This window comes from Ochotona curzoniae, unplaced genomic scaffold (genome assembly GCF_017591425.1).
Source record: "Ochotona curzoniae isolate NIBS_2020 unplaced genomic scaffold, NIBS_Ocur_1.0 scaffold_4701, whole genome shotgun sequence".
NCBI classification, from domain to species: Eukaryota; Metazoa; Chordata; class Mammalia; order Lagomorpha; family Ochotonidae; genus Ochotona; species Ochotona curzoniae.
The window spans coordinates 63,594,731-63,609,943 of NW_024467122.1; the positions used below are offsets into that span (position 1 = coordinate 63,594,731).

The following is a 15,213-nucleotide window of genomic DNA, read 5'->3' on the forward strand; positions in this document are numbered from 1 at the left end:
GTAAAGTACTGAGATTTGTTTTCATGGAAAAAGCAAAGAATGCAACAGGATTTAAGATCATGGGATGGGTGGGTCTGTGGAAGTTACCACTTGCAACACTCACATCTCATATTGGAGTTGCTGGTTCAGGTTTTGGCTACTTTGCTTCAAATTCAACTTCCTGTTAATGCTGCTCTTGGAGGAAATTGTTCCGATACTGTCACCCAACTGTGAGACCTGAATTGGGTTCTGGGCTTCAGGTTTTAACTTGGACCAGCCCTAATTAATGGATGCATTTGAGGTATGAACCAACAAACAGGAAAATCCCTTTCCATCTGTCTCCATATTTCTCAAATAAAAGGGAAATAAATGATATTTAAGGGACTGTAAGGAATAAATACTATGGGGTTTGGGTAAGGAGCAAGACTTAACAAAATGGAGAGAAAAACCTCAGGGAGGATTCTTGAAGTCAGTAATCGTGGTGCAGTGTATAAAGTCTTCACAGATAATGAACTTTGCAGGGCCTCTGAGTTACGTAAAATTCTCTTATTTTGAGGTTTTCATTTAGATGTATCAAAGTGCCTGTGTTTCACTGTCAATCAAGTAAATGCAAAATCGGACAATAAAACCTAGGACCAACATGTAACACTTTTTCTCATAGGAAATAATCTGAGTGTTTATGTGGGAGGAGAAAGGAGTGCTTATGTCATTGAGTATGATTATATGATGAGTTACTTTTTTGACTTAAACAAGTGTCTTTTGGAACAGTATCCAGTAGATATTCTTGGGAAATTGTTAACTTTTTTAGAAACAGAAAACCTTTATAGGAGTAATTAGGAAAGAAAGAAATTTGAAAGTTTCAAAGAATGAGAGGTTTGTTTTTGTGAGAATATACAAAATTCTAAGTATATTAATATTAGTTGTTAATAGTTCTGGATAATAATAATGTGACAGACATTCCTATTGATGGTTTTCTGCTTTGAATTTTCTGCAGACATATGTTCCTTGAACAAGAAAACAGTTTTTAAGCTTTTGTGATACCTTATATACTGCTTCTGGAAAGAATTTCAAATAATTCCAAAAATATTTAGAATGATGACAGTATCACTGAAATAAGTTCATAGCTTCCCAAAGGAAAGACAGCTAACATTGATTTTAATATTTAAAGTGCAGTATGTGCATGTGTTTAAAGCCATCCTCATGGCTATATGCTTTAGCATCTACATTTGTACTCACTAATGCTTAGGTAAAATCGCTAACGATGGTTATAATTTAATTTCTTAGGACTATCTTATGGCATTGTCTCTACAACAAGAACAGCAGAGCCAAGAGATCAATTGGGAACAAATCCCAGAAGGAATCAGTGACTTGGAACTAGCAAAGAAGCTCCAAGAGGAAGAGGACAGACGGGCTTCTCAGTACTATCAAGAACAAGAGCAAGCAGCAGCCGCTGCTGCTTCCTCCACACAGGCGCAGGTAAAGCCCAGTGTTCCGATCGCTAACTATGAGGATCACATTAGCAGTAAAGAAGTTCCTGCTTGAGGTTTAAAAAAACAAAAGTTAAATCTTGTCTCAATTTTCTTAGTATTTAAAAGCCCAAGGGTTTTTGGGTACTAAGTTGCAACAATCCTATTCTTCATTTAATTAAAATTATTTCTCCTGATACTGTGATGGTAAGAATTTTCAAGTTCATTTTTTAAGTTCTTCAAAGCTTCAAAGAAAATAGCCACATTGGGGTGAGCATTTGACCTAATAGTTAAGACATCCAATAATAGAGTGCCTGGATTCGGTTCCTGTTTCTGTCTCCTGACTCCACCTTCCTGCCTATGCAGAGCCTGGTAAACAGCAGGTGATGGCTCCAGGGACTGTGTCCCTGCCAGCCTTATGGGAGGCCGGGATTGAGTTTGCAGTCCATTCGCAAGCCCAAATCAGACAGGCATTGGTTTAGTGAGCCAGCAGTTGAGAGCTCTGGCTCCCTGTCCCCCTGTCTTCCACTCAAATAAATAAATAAGAACTTAAATAAACTTGAGCAAAATCCTTTCAACCAGAGAGCAATAGGAAATATTACCAGAAAAAAAATACAGACTTTGGAATTAGATAAATGTGGATTTGCATTTCCTGCTCTGTCTTTCCTTCTTTGATGGAATACCTTGGACAAAGTCCTCTACTTCTTTTAAACTCATTTTTCTTATCTCTAAAGTGGAAGATAATACTTAAGTCTTAGGTTTGTAGTACAGGACAAATACCTAGGATTAGCACTTAACCCAATGTCTGATCCATACTAAGTATTCAGCAATAGTTAGCACCCTTTCATTTCTTAGTTGGCCCAATTGAATTTTTTCTTTGTTTGTTTGTTTATTTATTGGAAAGTCAGATATACAGAGAGGAGGAGAGACAGAGAGGAAGATCATCCGTCCTATCATTCACTCCCCAAGTGAGCGCAATGGCCAATGCTATGCCGATCTGAAGCAGGATCCAGGAACTTCTTCCAGGTCTCCCACATGGGTACAGGGTCCCAAAGCTTTTGGGCTGTCCTCGACTGCTTTCCCAGGTCACAAGCAGGGAGCTGGCTGGGAAGTGGAGCTGCCGGGATTAGAACCGGCGCCCATATGGGATCCTGGCGTGTTCAAGGCGAGGACTTTAGCTGCTAGGCCAAGCTGCCAAGCTCCCCAATTGAATGTTTTAAGTAACTGAAAGTATTACAATTAGGTGGGCTTTTATATGTTAAATCTCATTTTATTAAACTTAAAAATATTTCCCTTCTGTTATCTTTAACCATACCAACCCAGAACACGTCATTCTAATTTGGATATACATGAAAACAGGATGCTTTTTAAGGTCTAATGAGATTAAGTGCAGAATTCAGCATTAAAGTAAGCATGACATTTCTTTCTCTAGCTCAAATCTGACAACCTCAAGCTTAATAGTTCAATCCTACAATGTTATGATTGGCTTTTTACTCAAAACGCTATCTTATTTTACAGAATACACTTACCACACACTCTCAGTTACCAGAATTTTTTTCTCTTTTTAAAAATCTGTTTATTTACTTCAATACATTGGCAGAAGCATTGATTTTTTGGATAAGACCCCAAGAGCACAGGCAATAAAAGCAAAAATAGACAAATGGGAATATAGTACACTAAGAAGCTCCTGCACAGCACAAGAAACAACAGAGTGAAGAAACAATCAACAGAACGTGAGAAAATATTTGAAAACTGTGCATCTGATAAAGGATTAGAATCCATAATTAATGTTGAGAATATAAGGAGTTCAAGAAATTTAACAACATAGCAGTTGTTTAAGAATCAAAGAATGTGAATAGACAATTTTCAAAAGAAGAACTACAGATGACTAACATACGTATGAAAAAATGTTCTGTGGCACCAGCCATCAGGGGAATACAAGAAGAACCACCAGGAGGTATCATCTCGTGCCAGTTAGAATGGCTGTTATCACAAAAAGTCCACAGATAATAAATGCTAGTGACAATGTGGAGGAGAGGGAATCTTCATGCCTTGTTGGTGGGAATGCACATTAATACAGCAGTTATGGAAAATGTAATGGAGATTCCTCACAAAACTAAAAACATCTACCACAGGACTTGCCTATCCCACTTCTGGAAATACATGCAGAGGAAATTTAGTCAACATATGAAAAAGATGCCTGTATTATCATATTTGTTGCAGCCCTATTCACAATGGCAAAAATGTGGCATCAAGCATATATGGTTGGCTGGAAAAAGAAAAAGCAGTATATATACACAATGTAGTATTACTCAGCCACAAAAAAGAGTGAAAGTTTGACCCTGCAAGATTTGTATGAAATTAGGGATCATTTTGTGACCTGAAGTAACCCAGATAGACAAATGCAATATGTTTTCTCTTACTTGTGAAAGTTTATATATGTGTGCGGGTACCTTATTCTTTGATACACAGATATTTACAAATGTCATGTTCACTGAGTTATATACTTCATGTAATATCACTTTGTCCTCATTTTATAATTTGTCATGAATCATATGTTATGTAATGTTAATATATACATCCTGCTCTCAAAACAATGTATGTGCATATAGATGTAGCATATATGAAGCAAATATGACAGAATGTCAAAAATGATTACATATGTGTAGTCACTGAACTTTTCTCTATACTTTTCTGTATTTAGAATATTTTTAAAAGCAAAAATAAATAAAATACTATGGTATTTAATGAGCTTTTGAAGAATTATTATGTATTACAAAAAGTGTCACTTCTAAAATTTTCTAGACTTTACCAAATATTTCTTCAGTTTGAGGCTTCAAGTATTATAATTGTATGTATTATTGATTGAAATTCCATGTATTAGAATACTTGCTTTATTAATGGAGTCTCTCCATAATGGCAGTGGCAATTATACAGAGACTATGTAGTATAACATATTTATTGATACACCAATAGCTTCTTTGTCCATTAATGCTTTCTTTCACTCCGTGGGTTTTCTTGCTAGATAACTATGATTAAGCACCTTGGAATATTTAGGGGTAATTTCTTCCTATGTATTTTTCTAAAAGCAGGACCAACTAGTACCAGCCTCTCCATCAAGTGGAAGACAATCTGGGAGTACTGAACGTAAACGAAAGGAACCTCGGGAAAAAGAGAAAGAAAAGGAAAAAGAAAAGGAAAAAAATAGCTGTGTCATTTTGTAACAAATGTTGGATTCTGTTGGAACCACCTCTGTGTCTTGAGGAACAGAACCACAGGAGGAGAGGAAGAAAACCCGATAAATACCGTCTGTGCCTGAAATCCCAATGGATTTTGTTCATGTTTTTCAGGGGAAAGGTTGTTTGTTACAATCAAACTTTTTCAAGTCACACAATGCACTGTTTCTGAGTTGGAGTTTCATGTTACAAGTTGGAAATGCTATATGTTGTCAGTCGTGAAAAATACTGCACTTGTAGCCAAATAAGTGAATCACAGCAAATTTTTGTGTCATAGTGACATTGATAACTCATATCAGGTAGAAAGCTATTTTATCTTCTGTTCTAACAATGAATGGAGGTAATGGATTTAGTCTTATTTCTTCCTGACATCTAAATATTAGCACAATAGTTTCTAAAATTTTTTCAATAATGTTGATCTAATCCATGAGATACCAGGGGTTTAATATAGGGACATAAAAAAAATATATAGCAGGAATAAGTAAGTCTTAATTGTATATTGGACTAGTTCAGCCCTTGAACAGCTTTACCTTTCTTTAGTAATATACATTTTAGAGAATATCTTGAGAACCAATAATGGAGCTTGAATATAATTTAGATACAAATTGATATTTTTATTTCTTTTCCAATAGCAAAAAATGCATAACACTAATAATTACAACCTATGAAAAATCAGATATTAACGACTTTGTAGTGTTGTGAAATTTGAGGAATTTTGAAATCTTTAATGTATGTAACTTGGACCACAGTTCCTGTTGATTACAATGTGATGAGTGTGTAATATAGATGCAAACCACGTGGATGCTGGGCCTTGTAAATAGAAGTGTGTAGAAGAGCGGATACTTCCATGTCTACCTTTTTCTAGAATTACCTTAAACCTTAAATTTTAAATCATGTTTCTTGCTAGAAATTCAGTATATTTATTAAATCCCAACAAAGAAGCACATTTCTGAATGAGATAATTTCCAAGTCTAGTGAAGACTACAAAACTGAGAGTAGATAAGAATTTGGAAGAATTTATGTAAAAGCAATCACATTTTTTTAAACTTATGGGAATCAAATACTCAAAGCATCTTATAATATTTATAGGATTCAGAAAGAATATTTATTTAACTTTATTATGAGGCAACAAATATTTTCCTGTCTTTCTAGGTATAGTTTAGTAAACTGTCATTAATAGTCTTTCTTTATATGCTTTATATTTAAATATTTGTTTTAGTTATTTTTGAAAAGACTATTGCTGCTGCAAGTGTTTATATGAGTTATATCCCAAACCTCAATAAATTTGTTTATTTAAGAACAACATAATCTGATCTGAGCATCCACTAGGAGACTGTTTTGTTTTGTTTGTGATTTGGGGAGAGAAGATACTGCAAAAATTGTAATTGAAATTTTTTTAGACTGTTGTTCAGTTTCTTCATGATCCCAAAGTATAGCATGAATTTGTATGTAAAAAGTAGCTTCTTATTTATGGAAGAAATTATTCTAAGGCAAAAATCCAAGGTCAAGCTGTATCTGTTATGTCATTCTGTATTGTATGTCTTTTATGTTACACAGTTCATTAGTTCTTAAGATTTCCTATAGTAGCATGATAAATCATCAAGAATCTGTTTGGGGTATAAAATTTGGATGCAGAATACTTGGCTTGTCTCTTGATAATAACCTTGAAGATATTTCCATTGATTAATTAATCAGATATGCTACAGAACTGTACTGGGCTCAAACAGGTTGACCTGTGTACTCTTAATATCCTCTTGGTTAAGGAACGAAACTTAACAGATAATAGTAACAATAAATCATATTTTAATAAGAACAAAATAGTAAGTCCTGAAATTCAAAGAAGCGTATTTGAGGCATTCTTTCCATAATTATTTTCTTATCTATTTATTGCCCTTAAAGAATACATGCACAGAAGATACTCTTTTATCTTTTACAACCTTATTTTTTTTCCAAAAATAATACTGCCATTCTGCATTCTCTATAAATGGAAAAAAAAGAGAACACCTCATTCAAAACCAGCAATACTGCTATCAGATAATGTATACTTATAAGAGAAACCTTAAAAATGTAATGTTTGTTAATTCAGACTTTTCTATGTAATATTTCCACGTCAGACTTTCTTACATTCCTGGAATTTAGTTTGATATACCAAGAGTAATACTGATAAAATGCTTACTTTGATCACTGTGGGTATAAATCAAATGTTCATACAACAAATGGAATTCTCAGAGATACTACTTTTACTGTCCTTAATTATTATATATATATTTAAAAATCATAGCTATTGTCTTTATTTTCTTGTATTTTTCTCAAGGTAGCAAATTTGTATGGAATAAACAATTAGAACCAGCAAAAAAGGCAGATGAAGGAATGGATGTGTTTGCTGTACTTTCTTCCTTAGAATTAGTGGTCAATCTTTATTAGCAGTATGAGCATTTTCTTTATAATCCATTCATGTTACATCAATGTTGTGATTTCTGGTATTTAAAAATACTCTTTGTGTATGTCTGTCTATGTGTGTGTTTCTGAAATAAGGTTCCATGCCTTCTATTAGTTTGTCAAACAAATATGGAAACTTGCTCTGGCTTTAAGAATACGCTCACAAATGTACATACAGACACACTGTGAATCAGCTAAGCTTGGCATTGGCTGTACACTGCTTCAGTGGGCTTATGTAGTCATGTCTTCCATGTTTCAAGTCAGGTTGATAGTTGGATGAGGCGTATATTAGAATTAGGCTTTGTAATATAGTTATCTAATTTTTATTGTCTGATGTTTATGGAATTTGTTCACTGCACACAATGTTTTGAATTCTTCCTCATACTTCTTGTTGTTCACTTAGCTAAGGAAGTTAATATGAGAGATAATATACTGAACTCAACATTAATCTTTGTACTTGCAGAAAATTGTAGCATTTTATTTTCAGTAATCACAAACTCGAGACTGTTCACTAAGGGACATAACACGTAGAGAGGGAAAAGGACTTGAATGCAGCTGTTTAAGGAAAGAGTCGTTGTGATCTGTGTATTGATACTGCAGTGCAAAACAGTCATCTGTAAAACCCTGCTGGCAGAAATTAACACACAACTGTCTTCAAGGGATCTTGTTTGCTTGCAATAGTTTTTAAGTGATAATATTTTGTTTAACTTTCCTCTGAGTATACACATCACCCAGTACTTAACTTATTAATGTTTTGATAAAATAAAATGGAGGTTTAAACAATAGTTATGATTTGTATTTTAATAAACTGGACATGTAAAATTCTGGATCATTTTGTATTTGAAAATCTGACTATTTTACTTTGAGCAAACTTTCTATGCCTCAATTTGCTCTTTAAAAGTGTGAAGAATTTTTTTTTAAAAGTGCTTTGCATTCCTGAGTAATATAAGCAGAGTATTACTTAAATCACCACAGATATTAACACTTCTCTTATTCTTAAATGTGCAAATTTTTTCCAATGGAATAATGTGTCTAAAGTCAGTTTTATTAATGCTGTCTAAATTTGTAGAATTGTCTTTAAGCATGGCATCATCTCTTCCCAAAATGTATCTTACAGCTGTTTTTTTTTTTTTTCTGTAAACTATAGAATTAAAATAAGAGTAGGTGAGGAACAAAAACATTTAAATTCTCAATACTCTCCCCCATCATGGGATAAAGTACAATAGCATCAAGTTGCTAATTAATGTTTTTACGTAAATGGAATTTACCTAGATATCTCAAATACTACCACTTTAGGAATATTTATTAGATTTTGTAGTATAAAATGTTATTTGATAATATGAAGTTAAATTCCTTTCAGAAAGGGTCTGAATATAGTAAAAAGTCTCTATTAAGATAGTGTCTTTTGCTAGTGATGTCCAACTGTTCTAAAAGTGTTGGAGAAAAATGAAGAATTAGGGTTACTTTTCTCAGGTGACATTTTTAATAAACCAAATGTTAAAGGATTCCTGATGAAGCAAATTGCAAAATAGACGTGATGGAACATGAAGGACAAATTGTAGGGCTCTAGTAATATTTTGGAAATCTATCTAAATTTTAATTCATGCATGTCTCTTAATCCTATTGCTTCTGCTATTAGAGTTTAATAAATTGTGATATGTACATATATATTTTTACAGGAAACATTCTCATTTCTAATTTCATTTTTCTTATCTAAAAAAAAACAGGGTAAAAAATTTTCAACTATTGCCTCAAGTTCAGCTTTGTCCTATTGTCCTGTGAAAGGAAGAGACTTTGATTTGTCTAACACATTTTTATTTCTTTTTCTTTTAATTTTTTTCTTAAGGGCATGGTATATCCCAGAAAAGGTAGTGAGATAACATGGCAGAAATAGAAATCCTGAGCTTTGAATTTAAAGAAAAAAAAATTCTGTTTTATCTGAAGTTTATTTTGAAGATTTCTTCAAATCATTTACCAATTTGTCACTGTTACCTTTCAAAGCTATATGTCCATCCACGTTGTAATACTGGTTTAGAGGCAGGAATGCTTCCCTGAGATTACAAGACTGCATAAAACAGAATTGGTTGGGAGATGATCTTGGCTCCCTTGGTCTTGCAGTTATTTTTGCAGCTTTGAAAAGAAAGAAAACTGGCCCAATAGCCTAGTCTTTGGGGTCCTTGCCTTGCATGTGCCAAGAACTCATATGGGCATGGGCACGGGCACCGGTTTGTGTCCCAGCTGTTCCACTTACCTTCCAGCTCCCTGCTTGTGGCCTGGGAAGGCAGTGGAGGACAGCCCAAGACCTTGGGTTCCTGCTCCCACATAAGAGACCTGGAGGAAGCTCCTGGCTTGGGATCAGCTCAGTTACAGCCATTGTGGCTACCTGGGGAGTGAGCCAGCAGACAGGGGATCTTTGTCTCTGTAGATCTGACTTCCCAATGAAAATAAATGAATCTTTAAAAAAGAAATAACACTGAAATGTCTATTAGGATTGTTAGATCAGTGGCCTGTCTAAAGGGCATGCAACTGATATGCCCTACACTACAGTTATAACTAGACCAAGACTACTATTTCTTTGAAGATCTATCATTATGTTTGTCATGTAGCAGTCAGCAAAAAGGATAATCTTTGCCTGTGAAATTTCAGATGTCCCCTGAAAGTCATTTGCTAAAGCTGGTGTGTATGAACTTTTTCCTTGGATTTGGCAGAATAATTGTATTGAGACACATGTTTTGGGAATTAGCAATTGAAATTGTACAACAACTGCAGAGAAAGTATTGTAAGAAAGAAATACGTTTTCTTCCTCCACTTTAATATCAGGATTAATTGGGTCAAGAATTTGCTACGACTTGTCATGCCAGGCCAAGATTGGTCAACTAAAAAATTGTATTCTGTTAGAGAGTATAGGTACATATGCTGTGTGTGTGAGTGCCTGTACTTTCCCCCAGCTTTAGAAATAATTCATCTCTTTGTCCTGTGTCTGCTTCAATTTTGGCATTGAGAGAACAAACAAAAAAATTCTGGCATTGTGGTGCAACAGGCTGAGCTGCAGTTTGCAGTGCTCATCCCACATGAATGCTGGTTTGAGTCCAAGTTGCTCTAGCTTGCCGACTTCATCCTGGCCCAGTCCTGGCTGTTGCAATCAAATGGGAAGTGAACCAGTGGATGGAGAAATTATTTTTTTCTATCTTGCTCTGCTTCTCAACAATTTTTAAAGTAGGAACTCTTAAAAATAATGAAGTCATCAAAAAACTCGTTAATTAGTAAAGACACTTTAAGATCTTCCTAGCTTATGGTTGATCTGAATTTCTATGAAATAGGTGTTTAAATGCTAATAATACTAAAACCAATCCTAAAAACTGTGTCTTATGCAAGTTTCAAAAGATTCGTTTTGGGAGATGTTCCTAAAAAAGGCATATTGAGCACAGATGGGAATGTGTAAAATATTTCTAATTATTCAGTATTACTCAACATTTAATTTCATGTTTGTTACTGTATCACAGGGATAGTGTCATTATTGGATTAAAATGTTGGATGTTTGTTAACACACTTAAAACTGTAACCAGTGAATAACACCTGTAGTATTTTTTATTATAGATTATATTTTATTTCAATAAACTTTGATATTTAGACCAAATTGTTTCTGCAATGTATATTCATCTCATTAAGTTACTTTTTAGAAGATTAGAAAAGAGGGGTTGGCATTCATCTATTAGCTGTTGGAATACATGGTACAACTTTTGGTAAATAAGACCTTTCTTCCTTCAAGAGGTAAAAAAATAACAATAAAGCAATGAAATATAAATTGTATAATAAATTAGCTGATTCCAGTGGTTGTTTTGTTGTATCCAGTACTCTTTTTGGAGAACTAGCAGTGGACCTAAGAAAGTATCATTTCACTTTACACCAGGAAGACAACCCTAATGTAAAGTTTTGTCCAACTATTTAATGTCCCGAACCAGGTAGAACCTGACATTTCTCTGTGATAACTGGTTTGGACTCTGCAGCTCTCTAAGAATTAATCACTATAGAAAGCTTCCTGTCATTGATAACAGACTGAAGCTTTAAAAGATAGAGATCATGTGGTCTAATTCATCTTGATTTCCTTGGCACATGACCATTGACAGGAAGTAATTCATCTATTTTTAGCGGCTATTTTTTTTATGGGCGTGGCCTGGAGGCTTTTATTCTCAGACACATATTAGGCCATAAATTCTTAGAAAATAGCTTCCAATCCCCAGCTTCTGAATTGGTTCTCACCATGTCTGCGTCTCTAGGTGGAACAGGCTAGAGCGACAGATGAGTCTAGACACCTTTCTCTTTGTTCTGCTTCTTTTTCTGATTCTTTCCCATCATGCATTTCAGGAAGTGGTCTCCTAACATCTGTCCGTTAATCCTACAAGAATCCAGCCCTGATTTATACTGTTGGCAGCAGGCTGGGGAGAACCATAGACTCTTCCATGATGGTTTTGATAGACATTCTTTTTTGGAATGTGTCACCTTTCTTAGAATCTGCATTAAGCAGCCAAACGAACAAATGGTTTTAGTAGGAGGTCTAAATATCTCTCCTTTTCCCCTTTGATGTTTGCATTTTTTTTATAATTACTTTAAGATGCAGAAATTTTTAAAGATACTTACATTTTGTAGTTCTTGTTTGTCTTTTAGATAAGGAAGATAATTGGGTTTCAGCTTCAGCATTAAATTTAGATATTTGAAAGCCCATAATGGTGTCCCCTCTGGTTTTCCAGGGTTCATCCTGCAAATGCCTAGAGCCAGTAGAAGGACATTTGGGGAACAGCAGTCCCAGACTACAGTAAGCAACATCTTCTCTATTTTGTGCCCTTCTGTTCTCACTTTCCAGCTCCCTGTGAGTCATCCCCTTGTCTTTTGGAGCTCAGATTTGGAAGCCCAGGCAGAAACCTGCAATCACAAGTAGATCTAGAAGACAAATCTAGTCCAGGCCTGTTTTCAAGTTCTGACCCAACTTCTTGGTCACATGTGTTTTAGATCCTGTAGAAATATTCAAAATTAAGCCTCTTAGCCATTTCTAACTTCACCAGCCTTCACCCTCATCTACAATGGGATTAATAGTTTCAAAGTTATTATAGAAATATTAATTCATAATTAAACTTCCATATAACTAGTAAATATTCACTAAATTATAATGATAGATAACTAATACCAAGCTAGGAAACTAAGAACGTTTTCTTAGCAAGACAAGAAATTTAAAAGAGAACATTCTAGGAAATTATGAAGGTTACTTAAACCTTAAAAAAATTATTCTTTTTTCTTTTTTATCCAGTTAGAGATGAATTTGGACTCAGGGCTAGAGTGAAAAACATGGACAATACAGAACTTCAGGGGCTGGTGTTGTGGTGTAGTGTATTAAGCCACTACCGCTGATGTTACCAACTCCTACTGGGGCACGTCTTTGAGTCTTCGATGCTCTGCTTCCTAGTCCCTTTCTGATGTGCTTGGGAAGGCAACACAAAATGACCCACGTATTCCGGCTCTAATGCCTACATGGAAGACCAGAATGGACTTCTTGGCTCCTAGCTTTAGCCTGGCCGAGATGTGACTGTTGCACCCATTCAAGGGAGTAAAGGAGCAGTAAATGAGGGATTTCTTTATCTTTCCCTCTCATGTCTCTCAAACAACGTTTTTATTGATTTTTTAAAAAGATTTATTACAAAATCAGATACATAGAGAGGGGGAGAAATAGAGAGGAAGTGGAGCTGCCAGGATTAGAACCAGGGACCATATGGGATCCTGGCGCGTTCAAGGCGAGGACCTTAGCCACTAGTCCATGAAGCCAGGCCCACACTTTTATTGATTTTTTAAAGAATTCTTTTTATTCTTATTGGAAAGTCAGATATACAGAGAGGAGGAGACACAGAAGAGAAGAACTTCGGTCTGTTGATTTACTACAAGTGACCGCGCCAGCCGGTACTGCACAAAACTGAAGCCAGAAGCCAGGAGCTTCTTCCAGGTCTCCTATATGAGTGCAGGGACTGAAGGTTTGGGGCTGTCCTCAGCTGCATTCCCAGGCCACAAGCAGGGAGCTGGTGGGAAGCAGGCTGCCAGGATTAGAACTGAAACCTATATAGGATCCCAGAGTGTGCAAGATGAGGACTATAGCCACTAGGTTATCACACCAGGCCCAATAAGAATACTTTTTTTTTTTAAAGATTTATTTTTTTTATTGTTTTTTCATTGGAAAAGCGGATATACAGAGAGGAGAGACAGAGAGGAAGATCTTCCGTCCGATGATTCGCTCCCCAAGTGAGCGCAATGGTCGATGCTATGCCGATCCGAAGCCAGGAGCCAGGAACTTATTCTGGGTCTCCCACGCGGGTGCAGGTTCCCAAAACTTTGGGCTGTCCTCGACTGCTTTCCCGGGCCATAGGTAGGGAGCTGGATGGGAAGCGGGGCTGCCGGGATTAGAACCGGCGCCTATATGGGATCCTGGGCGTGCAAGGTGAGGACCTTAACCACTTGCGCCACCGCGCCGGGCCCAAGAATACTTTTAAAAAATAAATGTTGCACCCGGACCAAAGCCTTGGGATCCTGCACCCATGTAGGAAACCCAGAAGAAGCTCCTGGCTACTGGCTTCGGACTGGCTCAGCACCAGCTGTTGCGGCCGCTTCGGGAGCGAACCATCAGACAGAAGATCTTCCTCTGTCTCTCCTCTCTGAATATCTGCCTTTCCAATAAAAATAAATAAAAATCTTTAAAAAAAATAATAAATGTAAAACTTAAAAACATGTATTACCATCTATGAATTATAAATAAAAATTTATAAATTGATATACATGCTCCTTGGAAACTAATTAATTATTTTATTAGAAATAAAATATACCAAGAGATTCATGAAATCAGCTACATGCAGTGGGAAGGACCATGTTTGGTTAATAAGCTAGTCATTAAAATTTTAAACTAAACTCACTGGAACTCAAGAATAGGGAACTAGAGCCTGGTACAGTAGCCTAGCAGCTAAAATCCTAACATTGCACATGCCGGGATCCCATATGGGCGCCAGTTCTAATCCCGCAACCCCACTTCCCATCCAGCTCCCTGCTTGTGGCCTGGGAAAGCAGTCGAGGACGGGCTCCTGCACCCACGTGGGGGCCCCGGAAGAAGTTCCTGGCTCCTGGCTTTGGATCAGATTGACTCCAGCCATTGTGGCTGCTTGGAGAGTGAATCAACAGACAGAAGATCTTCCTCTTTGTCTCCTTTTCTGTGTATATCTGACACTCCAATAAAAAGAAATAAATCTTAAAAAAAAAAAAGCAGAATAGGGAATTATAAAAGTCATCTAGCCTCCAACCAAGTGAAGGCCAAATCTGGCAACAACTGACAACTTTGTGGTGAGCTTCAGGTGAAGCACTGCTTAAAGAGACTGTTGATCGTGCTGAAGATTGCTCTTTGGACTGCTCACATTCCCTAGTAAGTCAGTTTAAACAAGCAGTGATCATGTAAATGCAGAAGCCTCTGAGACCCAGCATTCCCCAGAACACCCTTGTCCCTTACACAGGGCCTGCCTGGTTCATGGGAATCCATGGTAACACCATACCCTGCGTATGGGACATTGCTATTTGCGCTACTTGTGTCTTTATTAAAACTGACAATCTTAGAAGATAAATACTGTCACCATTAAGGATATAGAAACATGAAAGATTAAACAGCTTGGGGAAGGAAGTATTTTAAGTTTTTCCAGTGTCCCCTGCCCTGCTTCCCATGCCTGAGGTAGAAATGGGTACTGAATCTTGCATTGAAGTATGAAAGATTAAGGCTTGAAAATTTCTACATCTTTTACTTTGCTTTTTATTTAGCAAAAGAACACTTTAATCAGGCTGAAAAACTTATTATCTTTACAGATGTTTTATTCTGACAGTAATATATGGGGGTCAATAAAAATAAATATATCACTGCCTTCTAGATTTGCCTTTTTCATTAATATTTCATTAAACAAAATGGAATATATACATACTTAATCTTCCTAACAACCTCCCTCCTACTCTATTTATTGAAAGGCAGAGAAAAATTGTCGCCCATTTGCTTGTCCACTCCCCAAATGTACACATCAGGCAGA

At 36.1% G+C, this 15,213-nt stretch overlaps 1 protein-coding gene across 5 annotated transcripts in view; it reads left to right on the forward strand.

Moving 5' to 3' along the window:
- MINDY2 (MINDY lysine 48 deubiquitinase 2) overlaps positions 1-15,213 on the forward strand; it is a 92,917-nt gene that overhangs the window by 63,458 nt on the left and 14,246 nt on the right. Inside the window, exons 8-9 of one of the 5 annotated variants that reach the window (XM_040970261.1) lie at positions 1,264-1,455; positions 11,869-11,933. In XM_040970261.1, the coding sequence (XP_040826195.1) occupies positions 1,264-1,455; positions 11,869-11,933 (257 nt within the window). Of the gene's footprint in view, positions 1-1,263; positions 1,466-3,045; positions 6,436-11,868; positions 11,934-15,213 lie in introns of those variants that run through there. The other 4 variants (XM_040970260.1, XM_040970257.1, XM_040970259.1 and 1 more) reach the window with 4 other exon arrangements.